At 44.8% G+C, this 26,070-nt stretch overlaps 1 protein-coding gene and 1 long non-coding RNA gene across 4 annotated transcripts in view; one reads left to right on the top strand and one right to left on the bottom strand.

Moving 5' to 3' along the window:
- Nucleotides 1-26,070, top strand: part of PTPN9 (protein tyrosine phosphatase non-receptor type 9) — a 110,465-nt gene that overhangs the window by 35,486 nt on the left and 48,909 nt on the right. For all 3 annotated transcript variants that reach the window (XM_015142756.3, XM_077939908.1, XM_077939907.1), the window contains exons 2-4: nt 15,964-16,107; nt 19,009-19,098; nt 19,875-19,999. In XM_015142756.3, coding sequence (XP_014998242.1) covers nt 15,964-16,107; nt 19,009-19,098; nt 19,875-19,999 — 359 coding nt within the window. The remainder of the gene's footprint in view (nt 1-15,963; nt 16,108-19,008; nt 19,099-19,874; nt 20,000-26,070) is intronic.
- LOC144330002 (uncharacterized) overlaps nt 16,707-26,070 on the bottom strand; it is a 40,589-nt gene continuing 31,225 nt past the window's right edge. The window contains exon 2 of the long non-coding RNA XR_013395809.1: nt 16,707-16,939. This is a non-coding gene — a long non-coding RNA (uncharacterized LOC144330002). The remainder of the gene's footprint in view (nt 16,940-26,070) is intronic.

The following is a 26,070-nucleotide window of genomic DNA, read 5'->3' as shown; positions in this document are numbered from 1 at the left end:
CTGAGGCAGAACAATGGCGTGAACCCGGGAGGTGGAGCTTGCAGTGAACCAAGATTGCACCACTGCACTCCAGCCTGGGCAACAGAGCGAGACTCTGTCTCAGAAAAATAAAATAAAACAAAACAAACAAATAAATAAATAAAATGAGGCCAGGTGTGGTGGATCATGCCTGTAATCCCAGCACTTCAGGAGGCTGATGGGGGAAGATCACTGGAGGCCAGGATTGCGACACCAGTCTTGGCTGGTGAGACCCTATCTCTACAAAAATTTAAAAAGTAGCCAGACGTGGTGGCACACACCTGTAGTTCCAGCTACTAGGGAGGCTGAGGCAGGAGAATCCTTTGAGCCCAGGACTTCAAGGTTACACTGAGCTATGATCATGCCACTGCACTCAAGCCTGGGCAAGAGCAAGATCCTGTCTCTTTATTTTATTTTATTTTATTTTATTTTATTTTATTTTTTGAGACAGGGTTTCATTGTTACCCAGGCTGAAGTGCAATGATCACGGCTCACTGCAGCCTGGACCTCCTAGGCTCAAGTGATCCTCCTACCTCAGCCTCCCGAGTACCTGGGACTACAGGTGTGCATCACCATGCCTGGCTAATTTTTATTTATTTTTTTTAGAGATGAGGTTTCCCTATGTTGCCCAGGCTGGTCTCAAACTCCTGAGCTCGGCCGGGCGAGGTGGCTCAAGCCTGTAATCCCAGCACTTTGGGAGGCCGAGGCGGGCGGATCACAAGGTCAGGAGATCGAGACCACAGTGAAACCCCGTCTCTACTAAAAATACAAAAAATTAGCCGGGCGCGGTGGCGGGCGCCTGTAGTCCCAGCTACTCAGGAGGCTGAGGCAGGAGAATGGCGGGAACCCGGGAGGCGGAGCTTGCAGTGAGCCGAGATCGCGCCACTGCACTCCAGCCTGGGCAACAGCGTGAGACTCCGTCTCAAAAAAAAAAAAAAAAAAAAAAAAACTCCTGAGCTCAAGAGATCCTTCTACCTCAGCTTCCCAAAGTGCTAGGACTACCGGCGTGAGTCATCCCATCCCACCTGGATCATCCTTTTTTTGTTTTAAATAGAGACAGGATCTCACTATGTTACCCATGTTGGTCTCAAGGAATCCTCCCACCTCAGCCTCCCAAAGTGCTGGGATTACGTGAATCACCTCACCCAGCAGCCGTCTGGATCATTCTCAGCAGCTGAAAAGTACAAACAGGAAGGCAGCAGAAGTAGTGCTTCCAATGAGACCTGCTTCACATTTTCTTTTCCTTCCTTCCTTCCTTCCTTCCTTCCTTCCTTCCTTCCTTCCTTTCTTCCTTCCTTCCTTCCTTCCTTTTCTTCTTTCCTCCCTCCCTCCCTCCCTCCCTTCTTTCTTTCCTTCCTTCCTCCCTCCCTCTCTCTCTCCCTCCCTCCCTCCCTCCTTCCTCTCTCTCTCTCTCTTTCTTTTTTTTGACAGAGTCGTGCTCTGTCACCCAGGCTGGTGCGATCTCAGCTCACTGCAACCTCCACCTCCTGGGTTCAAGTGATTCTCCTGCTTCAGCCTCCTGAGTGTGGGATTACAGGCATGTGCCACCACGTGCAGCTAATTTTTGTATTTTTAGTAGAGACAGAGTTTTGCCATGTTGGCCAGGCTGGTCTCGAACTCTTGAGATCCACCTGCCTTGGCTTCCCAAAGTGCTGGGATTACAGGCGTAAACCAATGTGCCCGTCACACCTTATTTTTTTAAAAACTATTTACAGTGCACTCAAACTTAGTTGACTCTACTCCCCTTTCTTTTATTGTGCCTATTTATTTGCTGTATCTCTATGGACTAAACTTTTCTAAAAGTCAGTTTCACTTTTTTTTTTTTTTTTTTTTTTGAGACGGAGTCTCACGCTGTTGCCCAGGCTGGAGTGCAGTGGCGCCATCTCGGCTCACTGCAAGCTCCGCCTCCCGGGTTCCCGCCATTCTCCTGCCTCAGCCTCCTGAGTAGCTGGGACTACAGGCGCCCGCCACCGCGCCCGGCTAATTTTTTGTATTTTTAGTAGAGACGGGGTTTCACTGTGGTCTCGATCTCCTGACCTTGTGATCCGCCCGCCTCGGCCTCCCAAAGTGCTGGGATTACAGGCTTGAGCCACCGCGCCCGGCCCACTTTTGTTTTTTTATTTCTGATGCTTTCCTTCAAAAAGGTAGATAAACTGTGGGGTATTCTATGTCTTTAAATTTTTTTTTTTTTTTTTGAGACGGAGTCTCGCTATGTCGCCCAGGGTGGAGTGCAGTGGCCGGATCTCAGCTCACTGCAAGCTCCGCCTCCCGGGTTTTTACGCCATTCTCCTGCCTCAGCCTCCCGAGTAGCCGGGACTACAGGCGCCCACCACCTCGCCCGGCTGGTTTTTTGTATTTTTTAGTAGAGACGGGGTTTCACCGTGTTAGCCAGGATGGTCTCGAACTCCTGACCTCGTGATCCGCCCGTCTCGGCCTCCCAAAGTGCTGGGATTACAGGCTTGAGCCACCGCGCCCGGCCGTCTTTAAATTTTTTAATGATACCTTTACAGGTCTTAGCCATAAGAAATTCTATATTCCACACTTGCTAATAAATAAAACGTGACATATAATTTAGAAGTTCACACATTCAGGCCAGGAGTGGTGGCTCACGCCTATAATTGCAGCACTTTGGGAGGCCAGGGGAGTTGCTTGAGGCGGATTACTTGAGGCCAGGAGTTCGAGACCAGCCCGGCCAACATGGTGAAACCCCGTCTCCACTAAAAATACAAAAGTAAGCCTAGTGTGGTGGTGTGCACCTGTAATCCCAGCTACTCGGGAGTCTGGGGCAGAAGAATCACTTGAACCTGGGAGGCCAAGGTTGCAGTGAGCTGAGATCGCACCACTGCACTCCAGCCTGGGTGACAGAGGGAGATTCCGTCTCAAAAAACAAAAAAAAGTTCACATATTCAAATAGGTGAACATTTCTGTCTTCGTGGCCCTCCAATTAAATATTCTGTACTAGGCCGGGTGCGGTGGCTCACGCCTGTAATTGCAGCACTTTGGGAGGCCAAGGCGGGCAAATCACGAGGTCAGGAGTTTGAGACCAGTCTGGTCAAAGTAGTGAAACCCCGTCTCTACTAAAAACACATACAAAAAGTAGCCAGATACGCTTGTAATCCCAGCTACTCGGGAGGCTGAGGCAGGAGAATCACTTGAACTTGGGAGGCGGAGGTTGCAGTGAGCCAAGATTGCACCATTGCACTCCAGCCTGGGCGGCAGTGCCAGACTCCATCTCAAAAAAAAAAAAAAAAATCTTCTAAATACCAGCTTCCTTCAGAGAGAAGATAGTAAATGGTAATTTGTTTACTAAAGATAAATCACTGGCCAGGCACGGTGGCTCACGCCTATAATCCAAGGCAGGCGGATTATGATATCAAGAGATCAAGACCATCCTGGCCAACATGGTGAAACCCCTGAGAGTACAGGCGTGAGCCACCGCGCCCAGCCAAAAAAACAAATTTTAAGGGTTGCTTATAGTTTATCTTCCCATGCTGTTTCCCAGTCCGTCCGTCCTCCCTCCCTCCCTCCCTCCCTCCCTCCCTCCCTCCCTCCCTTCCTTCCTTCCTTCCTTCCTTCCTTCCTTCCTTCCTTCCTTCCTTTCTCTTTTCTTTTCTTTTCTTTCTTTTTTTATTTTTAAATTTTTTTATAGAGACAGGGTGTTGCTTTGTTGCCTAGGCTGGTCTGGAACTCCTGGACTTTGAAGTGATCCTCCTGCCTTAGCCTCCCAAAGTGTTGGGGTTACAGGTGTGAAGCATTGCACCCAGCCTCAGTTCATTTTTTCTCCCCAGAGGTGACCATTATTACCAGTTTTTTGTGTATCCTACAAATACCTATATGCATATATAAATTCCTATAATACTTTTTGCTTACTAATTGTCATATTATTTGTTTCATATACTATATACTTAGATATACACCGTATGGTTTCTGAATTTTATTCTCTTCCTTAACATTCCTTTTGTTTTTTTTGTTTTTTTTTTTGAGACAGAGTCTGGCTGTGTCACCCAGGCTGGGGTGCCATGCAGTGGTGCAGTCTCAGCTCACTGCAGCCTCTGCCTCCCGGGCTTAAGTGATCCTCCCACTTGTGGGACTATAGGCGTGTGCCATCATGCTGGGCAAATTTTTGTATTTTTTTGTAGAGACGGGTTTTGTCATGTTGTTTAGGCTGGTCTTGAACTCCTGGCTCAAGCAGTCCGACCACCGTGGCCTCCCAGAGTGCTGGGATTATAGATTGGAGCCAGCGCACCTGGCCTAAAATTCCTGTCTTTATGCATCAGGTTGTTACGCATCTTTTGGCTGTGTTAGGCATGACCTTCAGTGCAATGTTGCATAATGGTGGTAATAGCAGACCTGCTGGCCTTCCCATCTTTAATACAAAAAAATAATGGGGCTTATGTGTGATGGATTTTATGCAGTGCATTTTCAGCATCTGTTGAGAAGGTTATATACTTTTTTTCTTTTCCTGTTAACATAAAAATTGCTTTGATAGATCTCCTGATGTTAAACCAAGTCTTTACATTCCTTGGAGAAGCCTATAATGTGAGAGCTATCTTTACTGTGAAGTTTTTTGGTTTTGTTTTGTTTTGTTTTTGTTTTTTGAGACAAAGTCTCGCTCTTTTTCCCAGGCTGAAGTGCAGTGACACGATCTCAGCTCACTGCAACCTTTGCCTCTCGGGTTCAAGCGATTCTCCTGCCTCAGCCTCCTGAGTAGCTGGGATTACAGGTGCCCACCACCACGCTTGGCTAATTTTTGTATTTTTAGTAGAGACGGGGTTTTGCAGTGTTGGTCAGGCTGGTCTCAAACTTCTGACCTCAGGTGATCTGCCTTCCTTGGCCTCCCAAAGTGCTGGGATTACAGGTGTGAACCACCGCACCTAGCCTTTTTTTTTTTTTTTTTTTTTTTTGAGACGGGGTCTTGCTCTGTCGCCCAGGCTGAGTGCAGTGGCGCGATCTCAGCTCCTCCTGGGTTCACGCCATTCTTCTGCCTCAGCCTCCTGAGTAGCTGGGACTACAAGCACCCACCACTACGCACGGCTTATTTTTTGTATTTTTAGTAGAGATAGGGTTTCACCGTGTTAGCCAGGATGGTCTCAATCTCCTGACCTCGTGATCTGCCCACCTCGGCCTCCCAAAGTGCTGTGATTACAGGCATGATGAGCCACTGTGCCTGGCAAGTTTTTTTTTTTTTTGAGACAGAGTCTCGCTCTGTCACCCAGCTAGAGTGCAGTGGCACCATCTCGTCTCACTGCAACTTCCGCCTTCCGGGTTCAAGTGATCCTCTTGCCTCAGCCTCTGGAGTAGCTGGGACTACAGGTGCGCATCACCACGCCCAGCTAAGTTTTTTGTATTTTTAGTAAAGGCTGAGTTTCACCATGTTGGCCAGGATGGTCTCGATCTCTTAACCTCATGGCCTGCCCACCTTGGCCTCCCAAAGTGCTGGGATTACAGGCGTGAGCCACCGAGCCTGGCCTATTTTTTTTTAAGGAAGATATTTGACAATTCCTCTTGTTTGTGTTTAAATCTCCATTTCTTTGATTTTCAGCAATCACTAGTTTTTTGTTTTGTTTGTTTTTTTTTTTTTTTGAGACAGAGTCTCACTGTGTCGCCCAGGCTGGAGTGCAATGGCGCGATCTTGGCTCACTGCAACCTCTGCCTCCCGGGTTCTCCTGCCTCAGCCTCCTGAGTAGTTAGGATTACAGGCGTCCACCACCACGCCTGGCTAATTTTTGTATTTTTAGTAGAGATGGGGTTTTACATTGTTGGTCAGGCTGGTCTCGAACTTCTGACCTCAGGTGATCCGCCTGCCTTGGCCTCCCAAAGTTCTGGGATTACAGGTGTGAGCCACCACGCCCAGCCTGCAATCACTAGTATTTCTAAAAGGAAAATTTAAAAGTTCCTTTGTTCTTCATCTTCTGTCTGCCCTCTAAATGTTAATATTCTTGAGACTTCAGTAATTAATTAATTCATTTATCGTAGGTATTTATTAAGTAAGTGCTTTGTGGCAGGCACAGTACTAGGAACTAGGTGAATAAAATAGATATGATCCCTGTCTTCAGGGAACTTACCTCCCTGTTGCTAGATTTTTTTTCCTTTCAGTCTGACTTCCCCACTGCTTATAGTTATTTTTTGAGGTGGGAGAGGGGAACCAAACTCATCATCTCATCCCTTTGCTTAAAGATCTCTATTGAATCTTTTATGTTTATAGGACCATGTCTGGAATTTGACGTGTAGCATACAAGCGCCTTCCCAGTCTGGTTCAGTCCCCCTGTTCACACATCTCCCACTGTTCTCCCTCATACACATTGGACACACTAGCTATGTGATATCCCCAATAAGCCCTGTTCTTTTATGACCCTGATTTGAAACATTTTGTTTTCTCTGACTAGAATACTTTTCTCTGCCTGACAAATTCCTACTCATCCTTCAAGGCACTCCTAAAAAAATTTTTTTATATCCGTAGAGAAGGTTTGAATCCCATAGCATTCTGTTCATAGAGCCTTCCTAGAACTTATTACATTATATGGTGAAGACTTATTTATACATCTGTCTCCATAGTTAAATGACTGTAAACTGTTTGGAATAGGGTCTGTATGTCTCTGTGTGTGTCTTCTCACTTGATCTTAGCCAAAGGCCTAGGAGCGATCTATGTTGTGTCTTCTCAACAACTACTGTACTGATTAGCACAGAATGGGCCCTCAGCAAATACTTGTTGTGAATGTTTGACTAATCCTTTCTTCTCCCCTTCCCTAAGTTTTTCTTTAAAAGTGTATGGTGCTTGTGGTGATATATACTTATAAAATTGTGTATTTATTAGTATGTTTCCATTGAATTCAATTTTTTTTTTTTTTTTTTTGAGACAGAGCCTCACTCTGTCGCCCAGGCTGGAGTGCAGTGGTGCGATCTTGGCTCACTGCAAGCTCTGCCTCCCGAGTTCACGCCATTCTCTCACCTCAGCCTCCTGAGCAGCTGGGACTACAGGCGCCCGCCACCATGCCCAGCTAATTTTTTATATTTTTTAGTAGAGACAGGGTTTCACCATGCTAGCCAGAATGGTCTCGATCTCCTGACCTCGTGATCCGCCCGCCTTGGCCTCCCAAAGTGCTGGGATTACAGGCGTGAGCCACCACACCCGACCTGAATTCAATTTTTAAATCATTAAAAAACATGAAAACACTTGTGTAGGGTGATGGGATTATGACTGGCCTTTCACTTTTTTTGCAAATTTTTGTTATTACATTGTTTTATAATACGATAAAATTAGAAAATATACTTAAAACTTTTCCCAAATGCAGTAAGAGCCTATTTAAGAAAGCATTATCTCTTTTAAAATCACATTTTAAGAAAAGGCAATGTTTTCCTGATAAGTGGAAAATATTTGAGATAAACCAGTAAATATTAAAGGGACTGGATTTGTTTCCTTTTTTGGTACATTAACAAAGTGCTTATGGAAAAATTGTAGTTTTAGTTTGGAAATTCATCAAACCTCTTGCTGCCTTATAGCAAACCAGTGTCTTTGCTCAGAGTCTGTCTCCCAGCAGATTAATGTGGACTGAAGGTATCAATATATATAAAAAGGCAGTAATTCACAATGAAGGAGAGAGGCATGAGAGGAAGGAGTTCATTAATGCATCCGTCACTGAAATAATGGAGAAATGGCATATTTGTTGAAATACAGAAGTATCTTCAAATTTGGTAAAAGCCAGACATTGCGGCCGGGTGTGGTGGCTCATGCCTGTAATCTCAGCACCTTGGAAGTCTGATGCGGGTGGATCACAAGGTCAGGAGATTGAGACCATCCTGGCTAACATGGTGAAACCCCGTCTCTACTAAAAATACAAAAAAAAATTAGCTGGGCATGGTGGCAGGCACCTGAAGTCCCAGCTACTTGGGAAGCTGAGGCAGGAGAATGGTGTGAACCCGGGAGGCGGAGCTTGTAGTGAACCGAGATTGTGCCACTGCTCTCCAGCTTGGGCGACAGAGCAAGATTCCGTCTCAAAAACAAAAAAAAAAGAAAGCCAGACATTGCGTCTTACATTGAATCACTTTCCTTATTTCGGTTTTCATTGCAGGATGACTGACTGCATTTTTTCATGGTATTTGTTCTGCACAACACCTGTATCAACACCTGCTTCTTTATTGTATTGAGACCTTTCCATAGTTAGTTTGCGCTGTTAAAAGGAGCTTGTGCCTAGGATGGCAGTGTTAATCTCTGGAGCTGCCAGAGTAGTCTGAAAGTAGGGACAAAAAGATGGGAACTGAAGTCTAAATACTTCTGGCCTCAGCTTTTTCTTTATAGCCACAGAGCCCTGAATGAGGAAGAATTGGTCCTTTAAAAAAGTGTTTTCAGTTGAATGCTTATTTCTTTTGTTTTTCTTTTTTTCTTGTCACCCAGGCTGGAGTACAATGGCGTGATCTTGGCTTACTGCAACCTCCGCCTCCTGGGTTCAAGCAATTCTCCTGCATCAGCCTCCTGAGTAGCTGGGATTACAGGAGCAAGCCAGCATGCCTGGTTAATTTTTGTATTTTTAGTAGAGATGAGATTTCACCCTGTTGGCCAGGCTGGTCTCAAACTTCTGACCTCAGGTGATTCACCTACCTTGGTCTCCCAAGGTGCTGGGGATTATAGGTGGGAACCACTGCACCTGGCCTTTTTTTTTTTTTTTTTTCTTTTTTGAGATAGAGTCTCAGTCACCCAAGCTGGAGTACAGTGGTATGATCTTGGCGCTCTACAGCCTCGGCCTCCTAGGCTTAAGCAATCCTCCCACCTCAGCTCCCCGAGTAGCTGGGACCACAGGCATGTGCCACCATGCATGGCTAATTTTTAAATTTTTTGTAGAGATGGGTCTCACCATGTTGCCCAGGCTGGTCTCTAACTCCTGGGCTCAAGCAGTCCTCCCACCTTGGCCTTCCAAAGTGCTGGGATTATAGATGTGAGCCACCACTCCTGGCCTGAACACGTATTTCTAGTTTAAATGTATGGTTTTGCCGGGCGCGGTGGCTCAAGCCTGTAATCCCAGCACTTTGGGAGGCCGAGACGGGCGGATCACAAGGTCAGGAGATCGAGACCATCCTGGCTAACACGGCGAAACCCCGTCTCTACTAAAAACACAAAAAATTAGCCGGGCGAGGTGGCGGCGCCTGTGGTCCCAGCTACTCGGGAGGCTGAGGCAGGAGAATGGCGGGAACCCGGGAGGCGGAGCTTGCAGTGAGCTGAGATCTGGCCACTGCACTCCAGCCTGGGCGACAGAGCGAGACTCCGTCTCAAAAAAAAAAAAAAAAAAAAAGTATGGTTTTTTATAAAATGGATTAGAGAGATTGCATTGATAGAGGCTAAAGGGAAGCAACAGAGGTCATATGATTCTAAGAAACTCTATCTCTGTTGAAAGAAGTTTTAGTGTGAAATGACCAGAGTAAAGAAAAAAGAGAATGAACATTCATCCAATCAGAGACAACCAAGTGCTAGGTATGGCAGTGGGTGCTCTTCCATCCGTTTCTCATTCAAAGTGAGGAAATTGAGGCTCAGAGAGGTTAAATGACTTGCCCAAATAACACACAGTAGTGAATAAGAAGATGGATTGGTACTTTATAATCTCCAAAACCACACTAAACTTTCTCCTTTGTGGTTAGCTGACTGACATTTCAGGAGACAAAAGTTTTTTTTTTTAATTTTATTTCAGGAGCAGGTTTCTTATTGGTCTGGCTCTTCACTCTCCTAGGTTGTCTTGGGTTATAGGATTTAAGGTACTACCTGTGGAACTGAGAGTGCCAGCACATTATTCTTGACCTCTTGAGTGACTAGTTCCTTACCCAAAGCTCATCTCAAAATTATAGCTGCTCTTGAGAGTTTGATGTAACATGGAGACTATGTTGTTGGTTTTATTCTCTCTGATACCATTATTTGAACACTAGTGAATTGTGTCCAGTGTGTACCCTGCCTAATTGACAGCTTTCTCAGCTGTTTTATAGCAGGTTCTCCAGTATCTTTATCTTCATGGCTATAGTCAAGAAACTTGTTTTTATTTATTTAAACATGATTATGGGAGTAGGTAACTATAGTATGCTTTTTGACTATGCAGGAACAAATCTTACCCTTGAGGCCAGGCAGGCATGGTGGCTCATGCCTGTAATTCTAGCACTTTGGGAGGCTGAGGAAGGCGGATTGCTTGAGCCCAAGAATTTGAGATCGGCCTGGGCTACATGGCGAAACCCCGTCTCTACTAAAAAATGAAAAAATTAGTCAGGCATGATGACGTGTGCGTGTAGTCTCAGCTACTCAGGAGACTGAGGCAGGAGGATCAATTGAGCCCAGGAGGTTGAGGCTGCAGTAAGCCATGATCGCTCCACTCCATCCTTGGTGATAGAGCAACACCCTATCTCAAGCAAAACAAAACAAATCTCACTCTTACCTGAAAAACTGGTTAAGGAGAGTTGTAAGTGGTAATGTTAGTTTCTCCATATTATCGATTCAGATCTTATCCCAAAGGAAGACCAGAGCTGTTTGAACTCCAGCTCTTCCTTAGCTGCCAGGTGTTAACAACTTGTGTTTCATAAGCGTAGATAGATTCAAACCACTGTCCTGGACTTAAAATATTTTCTAAGCTGTGACTCATCTTTTGACCCATTCTTTCTTTCACTAGGAAATACACTGAATTTTAATTTCGAGAATTTCAGTTATCCCTTCTGAAGAGTGTGTTGCTCATTAAAGTTGCTGGGACTTGTTTTTCTGGTAACCAATAGGGCTACAAATTAGTTTGTACTCAGTGGTTATGTTAAACCCATGTGTAAACAGAGGGAGAAATCTGATTAACTGTCTAAAGGAAGGTTGTTGAAGATGAGACCCTTCTTTCTGACTCCTTTTAGAGGTTCATCTCTTCCACCAGAGGGATGGGTATGCAGGAGGGTAATCTGAGGCTGAACAGAGCAGGTGCTATGCGTGTGTATTTGTATCTGTAAATATCACATCACTGTTTACAGTACACTGGACTCTCTACATGCAAGGCCTGCTCAGACCAAACCAGGAGGAACTGTTCCTGTGCTTAAAGCCAAGAATAACATCCTGACCAGCAGGGGGACAGAGGTCAGCTCAAGGCAACAGCTCTTGGGAGCTACAGAACACTAAGAAACTTGGAGTAACTGAGCTTAATAAAAAGGAAGGCAAGATGTACTTTGAAGGAAGTGTGTGAAACCTGTGTGCCTTTCTCTTATTAGGACATGGTTTATTTATGAAAAATGAAAAGATCTTTTTTTTTTTTGAGACAGTCTCATACTGTCTCCTGGGCTGGAGTGCAGTGGCACAATCTTGGATCACTGCAACCTCCGCCTCCTAGGTTCAAGCTATTCTCCTGCCTCAGCCTCCCAAGTAGCTGGGATTACAGGCACCTGCCACCACACCCTGTTAATTTTTTGTATTTTTAGTAGAGACAGGGTTTCACTATGTTGGCCAGGCTGGCCTCGAACTCCTGACCTCGTGATCCGCTCGCCTTGGCCTCCCAAAGTGCTAGGATTACAGGTGTGAGCCACTGTGCCCGGCCAAAAAATGAAAAGTTATCTTAACAGATGGATATGTGATGAGTTCATATCACCTCTTGGTCATTTAGATTTTCTGATTCTACTTATACATTGATTTATCTGTTGATTATTTCTCATTAGAAATTGTATACCCAGCTAAGTAGCAGGAAAAATATGTTCTATTATTCTGGTGTTTTATTCTATAAGCAACATCAGAGAGGCCCACTAGAGAACTGGATTTAAAATATAATAGGTTAATTAAAAATCAGTTACCATGTCTCAGCTGGGCGCGGTGGTTCACACCTGTAATCCCAGCACTTTGGGAGGCTGAGGTGGGCGGATCACGAGGTCAGGAGTTCGTGAGGCAGGAGAATGGCATGAACCGGTGAGGCGGAGCTTGCAGTGAGCCAAGATTGCGCCACTGCACTCCAGCCTGGGCAATAGAGTGAGACTCCATCTCAAAAAAACAAACAAACAGGTACCAAGTCTCCTGGGGAATTTACTGACTGGCTAGAGTTTTATTTCTGGGATCTTTCTGTGCTCACTTCTTTTTCCTTCCATCTTTCCTCATTCTGATGCTGGCCACTCACTCCACAGAGGCAAGTCAAACTATTTTCTCTGGCGTGGCTTCAGCTGGTTCCAGGCCAAAATGATCTTCTGAAAACTTTTCTTCATGGCCTTTATTTCTTGGCTCTTTTCATGCACTTTGCCTGATTGGTTTTGCTGGTGCTTTCCTTCTCCAATGGTGTAAGCTATGTTGCCTTAATTGTAAGGCTGTAAAGCTCAGGTGCAGCCTCAGGCCGTTTAGACTTTCCCCAAGTACTTTTGTCCTTTCCTAGAAATTGGAGGATGAATCAGATGCTCTGTTATGAGGTATTGCTGACTCTCCTGGGATTTTAGTTTGCCAGTTGTTTAACCAGTGTGTAGCAATTTGGATTGTATTTGCAAGGTAGGACTTGTTGCCAAGACTCCGAAGTAGGTCATTGCTATTATGCTTTTTCTCTTTATTTTTCTTTTCTATATATATATATATATATATATATATATATAATTTTTTTTTTCTAGAGACAGGGTCTCACTGTGTTGGCCAGGCTAGAATTGGCCGCAAGTGATCTTCCTGCCTTGGCCTCCCAAAGTGCTAGGATTACAGGTGTGAGCCACCGCACCCAGCCCTCCCTTTCTTTTTCTTTTTTTGAGGTGGAGTCTCGCTCTGTCGCCCAGGCTGAAGTGCAATGGCACGATCTTGGCTCACTACAACCCCGCCTCCTGAGTTCAAGCGATTCTTCTGCCTCAGCCTCCTGAGTAGCTGGGAGTACAGGCGCATGCCACCACGCCCAGCTAAGTTTTGTATTTTTAGTAGAGACAGGGTTTCACCATATTGGCCGGGCTGATCTCGAATTCCTGACCTCGTGATCCACCCTCCTCAGCCTCCCAAAGTGCTGGGATTACAGGCATGAGCCACCGCACCCAACCATTTTTTTTCTTTGAAACAGAGTCTCGCTCTGTCACCCAGGCTGGAGTGCAATGGCACGATCTTGGCTACTGTAACCTCCACATCCTGGGTTCAAGCAATTTTCCTACCTTATCCTCCCGAGTAGCTGGGATTACAGACATGCGCCACCATACCTGGCTGATTTTTGTATTTTGAGTAGAGACAGGGTTTCACCATGTTGGCCAGGCTGGTCTTGAATTCCTGACCTCAAATGATACACCCACCTTGGCATCCCAAAGTGCTGGGATTATAGTTGTGAGCCACCATGCCCAGCCCTCCCTTTATTTTTCAATTGAAAAATTAGCAAAGACAGAATTACCTTGTCCATGGTCACATGGTAAGCTAGTTTTATACCTTTTGAAGCAAACCTCATTTTTGTATTCCTTATACCTCTCAGTGCAAGTATTAGCTTAACAAATAACAGGTGCTTATGGCCAGGCATGGTGGCTCACACCTGTAATCCTAGCACTTTGGGAGGCCATGGAGGGCGGATCACAAGGTCAGGAGTTTGCGAACAGCCTGGCTAATATGGTGAAACCCCATATTTACTAAAAATACAAAAAATTAGCTGGGCGTAGTACTCGGAAGGCTGAGGCAGGAGAATTGCTCGAACCTGGGAGGCAGAGGTTGTGGTGAGCTGAGCTCGGGCAACTGCACTACATACAGCCTGGGAGATAGAGTGACACTCTATCTCAAAAAACAAACAAAAAAAAAAACAAACAAAAAAACACAAATAACAGGTGCTTATTAAATATGAATAAATAACTCATAACTGTGGGTTGATTGGGAATAGAAGTATGGTTAAAATTCAGAATTCTCATCAGATTCATCATATTGTAGACAAACAGCTGAGAAAAGTTTCTGGATGGAAGGGACAGAATAGCTGTGCATGAAGCTTTTAGTAGTGTAGAATGCCTACAAAAAAATTATTCCTGACTGGGCATGGTGGCTCACACCTGTAATCCCAGCACTTTGGGAGGCTGAGGTGGACGGATCATGAGGTGAGGAGTTGGAGACCAGCCTGGCCAATATGGTGAAACCTTGTCTCTACTGAAAATACAAAAATTAGCTGGGCGTGGTGGTGTGCACCTGTAGTCCCAGATACTTGGGAGGCTGAGGCAGAAGAATCACTTGAACCCAGGAGGCAGATGTTGCAGTGAGCCAAGATCGCGCCACTGCACTCCAGCCTGGGCGACAGAGCAAGACTGTCTAAAAAAAAGGGAAAAAAAATATCCTAATTTAGCTCACAGCTGCAATCCCAGCACTTTGGGAACGCAAGATGGAATGATCACTTGAGCACTGGAGTTCAAGACCAGCCTGGCCAACAGAGGGAGTCCTCGTCTCTACAAAAAAGTCAAAAAAATTACCCAGGTGTGGTGGTATGCACCTGTAGTCACAGCTACTCAGAAGGCGGAGACGGGAGGATCCCTTGAGCCCAGGAGTTTAAGGCTGCAATGAGCAGTGATTGTGCCACTGCACTCCAGTCTGCTGGGTGACAGAGTGAGACATTGTCTCAAAAAAAAAAAAAAAAAAAAAAAATGCTGAGGGCAGCAGCTCATGTCTGTAATCCCAGCACTTTGAGAGGGATAGTGAGAGGATCTCTTGAGCCCCAGAGTTTGAGACCAATCCTGGGCTATGTAGTGAGACCTTGTCTCTACTAAAAATAACAAAGAAATTACTGGGTATGGTGACACATGCAATGGCTATAGTCCCAGCTACTCGAGAGGCTGAGGCAGGAGGATTGTTTGAGCCCAGGAGGTTGAAGCTGCAGTGAGCCAAGATTGTGCCACTACATTCCAGCCTGGGTCACAGAGTGAGACCCTGTCTCAAAAAAAGAAAAAAATAAAAATCCCAATTTAAATCATTCTAAAATGAAGAAAGAGAAAAGTAGTTTGTCTAAAAAGGAAATTGGTTATAATGTAAGGAGAAATAGGGTGAGAGTACATAAATGAACATGAATTAGTTGAGAGACAGAAACAGTTCTGGAAGCAGGCATCTTGCCAGCCTGGCTCAGACAGTAAAAATGAAAAATTTCCTCCCCTTTCCAAAACCACTATCCAGAGGGGCTATTACTGACTGTGGATACTAGTATCCAGTTTTGGGGTTGCCATGTAAAGCATGAAAAGGTGCGGTGGGGTCAGTCAGCACAAAGAATAGCTGCTCTTTTGATTTGTTAAATTCTTCTTAATAGTTTTATTGGTTTCAAATTCCAAAGCCAAAACCATTTTCTGATTCTTTTGCTGTGTCCAATTGGCTTGTGGGACCAAAGCAGCAGCTGAGACTGCTATACTACACTGTGTATTAGGGAATAATCCTTTGGAAGGCCTGGCCACTTTTCTTTTTTTTTTTCTTTTTTTTTTTTTGAGACAGTTTTGCTCTTGTTGCCCAGGCTGGAGTACAATGGCGTGATCTCAGCTCACTGCAACCTCTGCCTCTTGGGTTTAAGCAGTTCTCCTACCTCAGCCTCCCAAGTAGCTGAGACTACAGGCATGCACCACCACGTCTGGCTAGTTTTGTGTTTTTAGTAGAGATGGAGTTTCACCATGTTGGTCAGGCTGGTCTTGAACTCCTGACCTCAAGTGATCCTCCTGCTTCCACCTCCCAAAATGTGGCCTCCCAGCTTTTTTTTTTTTTTTTTTGCTTTGGGACCAGTAATTTGCATTTCATTCAGGATAGCTCTTCTCCCCCCTCATTTTTTCATGCATACCTGTGCTAAGTCCTGTTCTCTGAACCTAGATCTGGCTTCTGGCTTCACTGAATTATACAAATTTTAACTATTTCAGTTTCAGACCTGTTTCTACCTTTTTGTTTGTCTTTCTCTGCTCCCTGTAGCAAACTGGTTCAGACTTGCTTGGGGAAGGGATGATAGTTTTTACTTGTTTGTTTTTTGACTCCATAAATATATTCTCTTCTTACTAATTATTCTTTCTTTCTTTGTCAAACAGGCTACCAAGCAGTTTCTCGAAGAGATTAACAAGTGGACAGTTCAGTACAATGTTTCCCCGCTGTCTTGGAATGTGGCTGTCAAGTTCCTCATGGCAAGGAAGTTTGATGTGCTCCGTGCCATAGAATTGTTCCACTCCTACAGAGTATGTTGCTCAGGGGTGGACTAGACCTGTGGCAGTTGGGCTTAGTGTTGCTGTTGTCCCTATCATGCTCGACACACACATCGGTTCTCTAAGTGTTCCTCCCCACTCCCATAAAAAATGAATCCATATCTAGGAGCCTTTGTGAGAGCTGAAGCTGGGCAAGGCAGCTGCTGGAAGTCACTACTTTTGTATCTAAGTTTTGATTGTACACCAGGATGCCACATCTAATGATTGAGATGGAGGAAGTAGCCTGACAGCATCCTGGTGGCAGGACAGGGGTTCACCCTTCCTAGAATTTTAATCCTAGCTCTTTTCACTGGACTCTGGCCACATGAACATCTGTTGGTTTTTAGGATGTCTAGGGCTTTTAGAAACTTGCCATTCAGATGAATGCTGAGCTTAGTGGGCAGTTTAGGAAGGGAAGTTGTTTTTTATTTTATTTTTTTATTTTTTTTATTTTTAGGAAGGGAAGTTTTAACCCTGGAAAAGAAGAGCAACTGCATTTAGCTAGGTCCATTATCTTAAAGCATCTTTATGCAAATGTAGCGGCATCTGGATTTTACTTTGTTTTGATTTTTGTTTTTTGAGGGGGCACACACTTTGGTTTTGTGCTTCTGTTTGCTTTCTCAGTTTGTAGTGTCTTTGATAAAACACTATACAGCATGTTACTTTGGGGTCAGAATCCTTCTAAAGAAATACAAAATCTCCCTAAAAAAAAAACTGGGATAACAAGCACTAGGATTAGCTTAACTGAAGTTCGGTTACATCTATGTTGTGGACCAACTCATTCAATATTTATTCATTTACTCAACAGATACTTATTTTATACTTACTGTGTTCCAGGGGCAGAGATTACTATTTAGAAAGAGAGACTAGGGCTGGGTGCAGTGGCTCATGCCTTTAATCCCAGCACTTTGGGAGGCCAAGGCAGGTGGATCACTTGAGGTCAGGAGTTTGAGACCAACCTGACCAAAATGGCAAAACCGTATCTCTACTAAAACTACAAAAATTAGCTGGGTGTAGTGGCACCCACATTTCCAGCTACTCAGGAGGCTGAGGAAGGAGAATCACTTGAACCAAAGAAGTGGAGGTTGCAGTGAGCCGAGATCACACTATTGCATTCCAACCTGGGCAACAGAGTGAGACTCTGTGAAGGAAGGGAGGGAGGGAGGGAGGGAGGGAGGGAGGGAGCTCAAGTGATCTGCCCACCTCAGCCTCCCAAAGTACTGGGATTACAGGCGTGAGTCACCGTCCCCAGCCTAAGAGGTTTAAAAACAAGCAGTTGGGCCGGGCGCGGTGGCTCACGCCTGTAATCCCTGCACTTTGGGAGGCCGAGATGGGCGGATCACGAGGTCAGGAGATCGAGACCATCCTGGCTAACACGGTGAAACCCCGTCTCTACTAAAATACAAAAAAAAAGATTAGCCGGGCGTGGTGGCGGGCACCTGTAGTCCCAGCTACTCGGGAGGCTGAGGCAGGAGAATGGCGCGAACCCGGGAGGCGGAGCTTGCAGTGAGCCGAGATGGTGCCACTGCACTCCAGCCTGGGCGACAGAGTGAAGACTCCGCCTCAAAAAAAAAAAAACAAAAAAAAAAACAAGCAGTTGATGAAATAGGACAAACCAAGATAATATTTTTTTTTTGTTATCGATATGTAAAGGTAGAGAATGTCTCTGGAGAAAGGAAATGTAAGTGGTCAACCTTGTCATTTAAGAGGAGGACTGAAGAGGCAGGGTGCGGTAGCTCACACCTGTAATTCCAGCACTTTGGGAGGCCGAGGCAGGTAGATCACTTCAGCCCCGGAGTTCGAGACCAGCCTGGGCAACATGGCAAAACCCCGTCTGTACAAAAATTAGCCAGGCATGGTGGCATGTGCCTGTAATCCCAGCTACTCAGGAGGCTGAGGCAAGAGAGTATCTTGGATGCAGAGGTTGCGGTGAGCCAAGACCATGCCACTGCACTCCAGCCTCGGTGACAGTGTGAGACTCGGTCTTGATTGAAAAAAAAAAAAAAAGAATCTGGTCATCAGAGTGAGGAAAATGAAGTCGTCGTAGCTGCTGTTGGAGACAATATCAGGTGGAGAGAAGACTCCTATTTAAACATAGGAGAGGCCTAAACCTAGAAAATGTGTGAGGATGTATGCGTCCAGACATTTTTGAGGTCCATATTTTAGTGTCCTGGTACCATGTCAGTGCTGCTGCATGTTTAAGAACCTTGATCCTGCACCTGAATGTAACATACTGGTTACTCTTCAGGGTTAGGATTAGGATTCTTACTGAGTCAGAGAAAAATACCCTACCTGAGGGGCTGATAAAGTAGAGTTGGACAGGAATTCTGAAAATGCTTGGCTGGCTTGGAGGCAGGTTACAAAGAAATTCATAATCCATTTAGTTGACTTCATTATTCATTTAGCTGAATTCTTTTTGTTTTTTGTTTTTTTTTTTTTGAGACAGAGTCTCATTCTGTTGCCCAGACTGGAGTTGCAGTGGTGCTATCTTGGCTCACTGCAACCTCCACCTTCTGGGTTCAAGCGATTCTCCTGCCTCAGCCTCCTGAGTAGCTGGGATTATGGGCACGCACCACCATGCCAGGCTAATAGCCGAGACAAGGTTTCACCATGTTGGCCAGGCTGGTCTGGAACTCCTGACCTCAGGTGACCTGCCTGCCTCAGCCTCCCAAAGTGGTGGGATTACAGGCGTGAACCACCGCACCCGGCCCATTTAGTTGAATTCTAGTTCAACTAAATGAAGTAGAGTTAGTTACGAAATTTATTTAGTTATGAAATTTATAATTCATTCACTCACTGATAACCACCTTATCTCTGAGATTTGGTGGTTACATGGCACTGTCCTGAATATACAGTATTTTCATATTAATACATTTTGGAATGCTTCCTTTTTAGGAAACGCGAAGGAAGGAAGGCATTGTGAAGCTGAAACCTCATGAGGAACCTCTTCGTTCTGAGATCCTCAGTGGAAAATTCACCATCTTAGTGAGTGTTTAGGGACCCTATCTCGTAGGGCCTTATTACTTCCTTTTTTAACTGGTGTCCTGTTTGGACTTTGTTCCTATATACCTTATCCTGAATCTAGAGAGTCTCCACAGTTAGGAGCAGATGTGAAACAGCCATGCAGTTTGGTATAAAATTATTTTAGTAACAACTGAATTACTAATAGTTTCTAGTAATTACAGTTATGAATGATAATTGAATAATTAAATTATGGAAAATCAGTTGTACAGTAGACTTAGAAAAGTTTCTTCAGTTGGTCCATTAAGGTTAATCATGGTCTTTGGGATAGGTATGCAATGTGTCAGACACCCATGCTTCCATACTTAACGCAAGCTCTCCACTTAGTTGAGACCTCAGCCTTTCAAGTAAACATACAATGGCACTTTTAAGGCAGAGGGTGGAAATCATGATCCTGTTCCCTGGTTCTCTGCTGCTGCTTGTTTCTTTTGCCATTCTGCCAGGGAAGTTAGCTAGGAAGCCAGTGCAGAGCCATCCTTTGATCTGTCTGCAGTTGAAGAGCAAAGAGAATGTGTGTTTTTTTTTTTCTTGTCACAGAAATATGGTCCAGGGAGTCCTGAGAGAATCAGGCAAGGGATGATATTAACATTCTTCCCTTTGGGGAGCAATTGGTGAAGTCAGGGAATTATTCTTAGCATCTGTTTTCTACATGTATCAAACCCTTATCCAGTGTATGTCTTAGTAATTGCTGTGATTTTCTATTTGATTTTTTAAAATGTTTCTTGTTTTATTTGCTTTAGAATGTTCGGGACCCAACAGGAGCCTCCATTGCCCTCTTTACTGCCAGGTTGCATCATCCCCACAAGTCAGTCCAACATGTGGTACTTCAGGCTCTGTTTTACTTGCTAGACAGAGCTGTGGATAGGTAAGCACTGAGACTATTTTTTAGGTATTCTACATGCAGGTAGGAAAGTGACAGTTTTTTACTTGATTAAATTCAGCAGTGCCTTCACCATTCTCCTAGGATGTGCCCTGGGCAATGCTATGAATAGAAAACAGTCCCTGTCCTTCAGGATGCGGCATGTTTGCAGGCATTATCAAGATGGTGGGTGTTCTTTTTTTTATTTTATTTTATTTTTATTTTTATTTTTATTTTGAGACGGAGTCTTGCTCTGTCACCCAGGCTGGAGTGCAGTGGTGTGATCTCAGCTCACTGCAAGCTCTGCCTCCCAGGTTCACGCCATTCTCCTGCCTCAGTCTCCCGAGTAGCTGGGACTACAGGCACCTGCCACCGCGCCTGGCTAATTTTTTTTATTTTTAGTAGAGATGGGGTTTCAACGTAGTCTCGATCTCCTGACCTCGTGATCTGCCTGCCTCGGTCTCCCAAAGTGCTGGGATTATAGGCTTGAGCCACCGCGCCTGGCCGGTGGGTGTTCTCTTTACCACCTTGGCTCTATGTCAGGAAAACAGAAGCTGAGAAAGTCAATTATCGGCAATCTTCAGTGTATGGAAAACTACTTATTGGAAGAGAATGAAGGGTAGGTGACCTGTGCTGGTTCTTTTTGCTCATATCAGAACCCTCTAGGGCCTCAGTTTCTTTGTCTGCATAACAGGAATAATGCCATTTAGTTCAGAGGATTTTGAGACTCAACATTCAGGGGAGGGCTGGGTGCAGTGGCTCACACCTGTAATCCCAGCACTTTGGGAGGCTGAAGTGGGCGGATTGCTTGAGGCAGGAGAATGACATGAACCTGGGAGGCGGGGCTTGCAGTGAGCCGAGATCATGCCACTGCACTCCAGCCTGGGTGACAGAGCGAGATTTCGTCTCAAAAAAAAAAAGAAAAAAAAATGGATTGGTAAACAGCATATACTTTTCTATCAACCAGTGCTACAGTTCCATCTAGAAGTCTTCTGGGAGACAGGGCAGCCCAGCAGAAGATACACAGATAAAATAACTCAGAACCCAGGTTCTTAAAGGAGCAAGGAAGTTCCTTTAAGCAATGTGTAATTAAGAAAAGAGAGTGCGCCGGGCACGGTGGCTCACGCCTGTAATCCCAGCACTTTGGGAGGCTGAGGTGGGCGGATCACGAGGTCAGGAGATCGAGACCATAGTGAAACCCTGTCTCTACTAAAAATACAAAAAATTAGCCGGGCGCGGTGGCAGGCGCCTGTAGTCCCAGCTACTCGGGAGGCTGAGGCAGGAGAATGGCGTGAACCCGGGAGGCGGAGCTTGCAGTGAGCTGAGATCCGGCCACTGCACTCCAGCCTGGGCGACAGAGCGAGACTCCGTCTCAAAAAAAAAAAAAAAAAAAAAAAAAGAAAAGAGAGTGCTCAAGTTAAAGAAACTTAAGGAAATCCTGGGGAAGTCTGAACTTAGAGCAATTGGAATTAACAGAGATAGAGAGCTCTCTAAAAGCAGAAGGGCCTCCAAGGAGGAAGCCATCAACCATATCCACACCAGATGTTTGTGGGGCAGTAGAAGCAAGGGACAAAGGCTCAGAGTCAACACCAAGGAGAAATGGACATGTTTTGTAACCACATCTTACTTAGGGCTTTACCTTCTCTTAGTATTCCTTAGTAAGGAGGGTCTAAGCATGAAAAACAGAACTGTCTTCTATAGTATTTGGGATTTCATATCCATTTTATACTGAGTCTTATAAAATTCCATAACATAGATTTAATCAGTCTCAATCTTTTTATGTTCTCTTTATAAAACCTCAAGTTAATAAAGTCTTCTGAGTAATAAGACTGATCACATAGATTTAAACTCAACTGACAATGAAGTCAGGATTGAGATATCCATAAATGGGAAGCCAGGTGAGCAATCCTTCTTTCCAGAATGGTGTTTTAACAATAAGCTGTATTCCCAAATGAGGTTTTTTTGTTTTGTTTTGTTTTGTTTTTGAGACAGAGTTTTGCTCTTGTTACCCAGGCTGAAGAGCAGTGAGCAGTGGTGTGATCTCAGCTCCCTGCAACCTCCACTTCCCGGGTTCATGCAATTTTCCTGCCTCAGCCTCCCAAGTAGCTGGGCTTACAGGTGCCTGCCACCATGCCCAGCTAATTTTTGTATTTTTAGGTTTCACCACATTGGCCAGGCTGGTCTCGAACTCCTGACCTCAGGTAATCCAACCACCTCAGCTTCACAAAGTGCTGGGATTACAGGCGTGAGCCACCATGCCTGGCCCCAAATTAGTATTTTACATGCTACACAAGGTATTAGCCCTGTGGGGAATATAATGGGAAGGTCATTACTTTCTGGACCTTCCTGTCTCTATGGGCAGGCAAATTTAAAAAATACAAAACTCCAAACTTTTTGCACATTTCTAGTAGTGAAGAACAAGTAAAAATTCACAAATCTATATTTATAAATAATAAACATTAATTACCACATTAATATAGCCAATATAAAACATACAAAAAAGAAATGCAGATTATGAAAAATTTTTTTTAAATTTAACTTTTGGCCAGGCGCAGTGGCTCACGCCTATAATCCTAGCACTTTGGGAGGCCGAGGCAGGCGGATCCTACTTGAGGCCAGGAATTGAGACCAGCCTGGACAACATGGTGAAACCCTGTCTCTGATAAAAATACAAAAAATTAGCTGGGTGTGGTAGTGTGTGCCTTTAGTCCCAGCTTCTTGGGGGAGGTGGGAGAGGTTGCTGAGGTGGGAGGATCACTTGAGCCCAGAAGGGTGAGGCTGTAGTGAGCCATGATCACGCCACTGCATTCCAGCCTGGGTGACAGAGCGAGACCTGTCTCAAAAAAAAAAACCACAAAAAAGCCCACACAAAACAAACAACAACAACAAAAAACATTTAGGGAGAAGTCCAAAAGTATCAAGTTAAGCAAAAACCATCCTTAATAAAAACAGGTGCATAAGCATAAAGAACGAGCTCAGGTCATCACTCTCTCCCTGCTAAGGTAAATGGTATTGTTACAATTCAATTGACAATTAAACTCAAGCCCCAAGAAGTTTTTTACAGTCATCACATGTTAGTCCAGCTGGTTCTAAGATCCTGGTTTCTTCACTCTTGGGCAGAGTTATTTCTATCCTCTCACGCTGTTGTTCTGCTATTTCTTTTTCCCTGGTGCTTGCAATTTACAGTTTCTTACTGCTCTTGGCATCTTTGGCTGGTCCTCCGGCTTAGAAGTGCTATATTGAGGCCAAGTGCATTGATTCATGCCTGTAATCCTAGCACTTTGGGAGGCTGAGACTGGCAGATTGTCTGAGCCCAGGAGTTTGAGACCAGCCCTGGGAAACATGATGAAACCACCCATTTCTTGAGGGCAGGGAACTTTCTTTTTAACATATATAATGGAAAATATCTGAATCTCTGTATGTAGAGAGAGAATGGTATCATGAACATCCACATATCCATCATCCATCTTCTTCAAAGTGATCTGTAACCATCTTGTTTCATTGGTAGCCTCTCATGGATCTCCTATCCTCAGTTTCTTTCTTTCCTTTTTTTTTTTTTTTTTTTTTTGAGACTAGGTCTTGCTTTGTCACCCAGGCTGGAGTGCAGTAGCATGATTGTAGCTCACTGCAGCCTTGAACTCCTGGCCTTAAGTGATCCTCCCATCCTGGCCTCCCAAAATGCTGAGATTACAAGCATAAACCACTGCATCTGGCTTCTCAGTGTTTTAAAAACAAATGTCAGGGACTGTGTTTTAAACTTCTTGGTGTTTTCTGTAACATGTAGCTCAGGAATCAAACTCAGTAGGGAATCAGTCAGCTGTCATTGTAAATTTTTTTTTTTTTTGAGTCAGAGTCTCACTCTGTCCCCCAGGCTAGAGTGCAGTGGCGCTTTCTTGGCTCACTGCAAGCTCCGCTTCCCAGATTCATGCCATTCTCCTGCCTCAGCCTCCTGAGTAGCTGGGACTACAGCGCTGGCCACCATGCCCAGCTAATTTTTTTGTATTTTTAGTAGAGACAGGGTTTCACCATGTTAGTCAGGATGGTCTCGATCTCCTGACCTCGTGATCCACCCAACTTGGCCTCCCAAAGTGCTGAGATTATAGGCGTGAGCCATCGCGCCCGGCCCATTGTAAATCTTAAACTGGGAGCAGTGGCTCATGCCTGTAATCCCAATGCTTTGGGAGGCCAGGTGAGAGGATCGCTTGAGTCCAGAAGTTCGAGACTAGCCTGGGCAACATAGCAAGACCTCGTCTCTACAAAAAGTTTAAAAATTAGCCAGCTGGGCATGGTGAAGTTTGCCTGTAGTCCCAGACACTCACAGAAGGCTGAACTGGGAGGATCACCTGAGCCCTGGGAGGTTGAGGCTGCAATAAGCCATGATTGTGCCAGTGCACTACAGCATGGGCGACAGAGCAAAATGTTGTCTTAAAATATATATATATATTCTGGTGGCTCATGCCTGTAGTCCCAGCACTTTGGGAGGCCAAGGGGTTGGATCTCCTGAAGTCAGGAGTTCGAGACCAGCCTGGCCAATATGGTGAAATCCCATGTCTACTAAAAATACAAAAAATTAGCCGGGCGTGGTGATGGGTGCCTGTAATCCCAACTACTCAGGAGGCTGAGACAGGAGAATCGCTTGAACTTGGGCGGAGGTTGCAGTGAGCAGAGATCGCGCTATTGCACTTCAGCCTGGGCAACAAGAACAAAACTCTGTCTCAAATAAAAAAAAAGTGTGTGTGTGTATATATATATATGTGTGTAATATATACACATCTGTCTATTCTATCTGTCTATTCTATACCCTAAAGTGTAAAAATCTTACTGCATTCATGTTTTATGTGCCTTCACAGGATGAGCACTTTGATCTAGGAATATAGAACCTGGATCATTCATTATGCATCCAAGCTTCTTTTTCTTAAATTCTCTTTGCCCCCTTACTGACTTGTTTTTGTTTTAGTCCCCTGCCACAAGCTGGAGTCATGAGCAGAGAGCCCATAAGTTGAATTTGACCCTTTAGGAGCTCATGGAGAAATAGAAAGTATCTAGATCTGGATAGCCTATTCAATAATTGTGCCACACATTTTCTTTGTTTCGTTCTTTTTATTTAAGAGACAGGGTCTCACTCTGTTGCTCAGGCTGAAGTGCAGTTGCATCATCATAACTCACAGTAGCCTCAACTCCTAGGCTCAAATGATCCTCCTGCCTTTGTCTCCCAAGGAGCTGGGACCACAGGCACGTACTACTAAACTTGTTCAATTTAAAAATTGTTTTGTAGAGATGGAGTTTCACTCTGTTGATCAGGCTGGTTTCAAACTCCTGACCTCAAGCAGTCTTCACATCTCAGTCTCCCAAAGTGCTGAGATTACAGGTGTGAGTCACTGCACCTGTCCTGTGCCACACATTTTAACAGCATCTTGGATCTTCGTGGATCATAGTCTCTCTTGGGTTGTGAAAAAGGAGTCAAGGGTAGGGCGCAGTGACTCATACCTGTAATCCCAGCACTTTGGGAGGCTGAGGGGGGTGGATCACTTGAGGTCAGGAGCTTGGGACCAGCCTGGGCAACATAATGAAACCCCATCTCTACTAAAAATTTAAAAATAAGTAAATAAATAAGAAAAAGGAGTAAAGATTTAACACTAATGTAACACATTAGGTGCCAGTTGAAACCAAGTCTGCTGGAGAAACTTTCATGTACCTCAGAATTAGACATTTTTGAAATGTTAGCTCATGGGCGGGTGCTTCTGCCTTGGAATTTGTTAAAGGGATGAAGATATGGAGGTTCCCAGGAGGTGCTGGTGCAAAAATAGTAAGATACAAAATAACTTTGAGACTGGGCATGGTGGCTCACGCCTGTAATCCCAACATCGGAGGCCGATGTGGGTGGATCACCTAAGGTCAGGAGTTCAAGACCAGCCTGGCCAACATGGCGAAACCCTGTCTCTACTAAAAATACATTAGCCAAGTGTGGTGGTGCATGCCTGTAGTCCCAGCTACTCGGGAGGCTGAGGCAGAAGAATTGCTTGAACCCGGTCGGCGGAGGTTGCAGTGAGCCGGGATCGTGCCATTGTACTCCAGCC

The sequence above is a fragment of the Macaca mulatta genome, chromosome 7 (assembly GCF_049350105.2).
Source record: "Macaca mulatta isolate MMU2019108-1 chromosome 7, T2T-MMU8v2.0, whole genome shotgun sequence".
Lineage (NCBI taxonomy): Eukaryota > Metazoa > Chordata > Mammalia > Primates > Cercopithecidae > Macaca > Macaca mulatta.
Note: the sequence above shows the minus strand (reverse complement) of the source record. Positions and strands in the feature narration are given on the sequence as shown.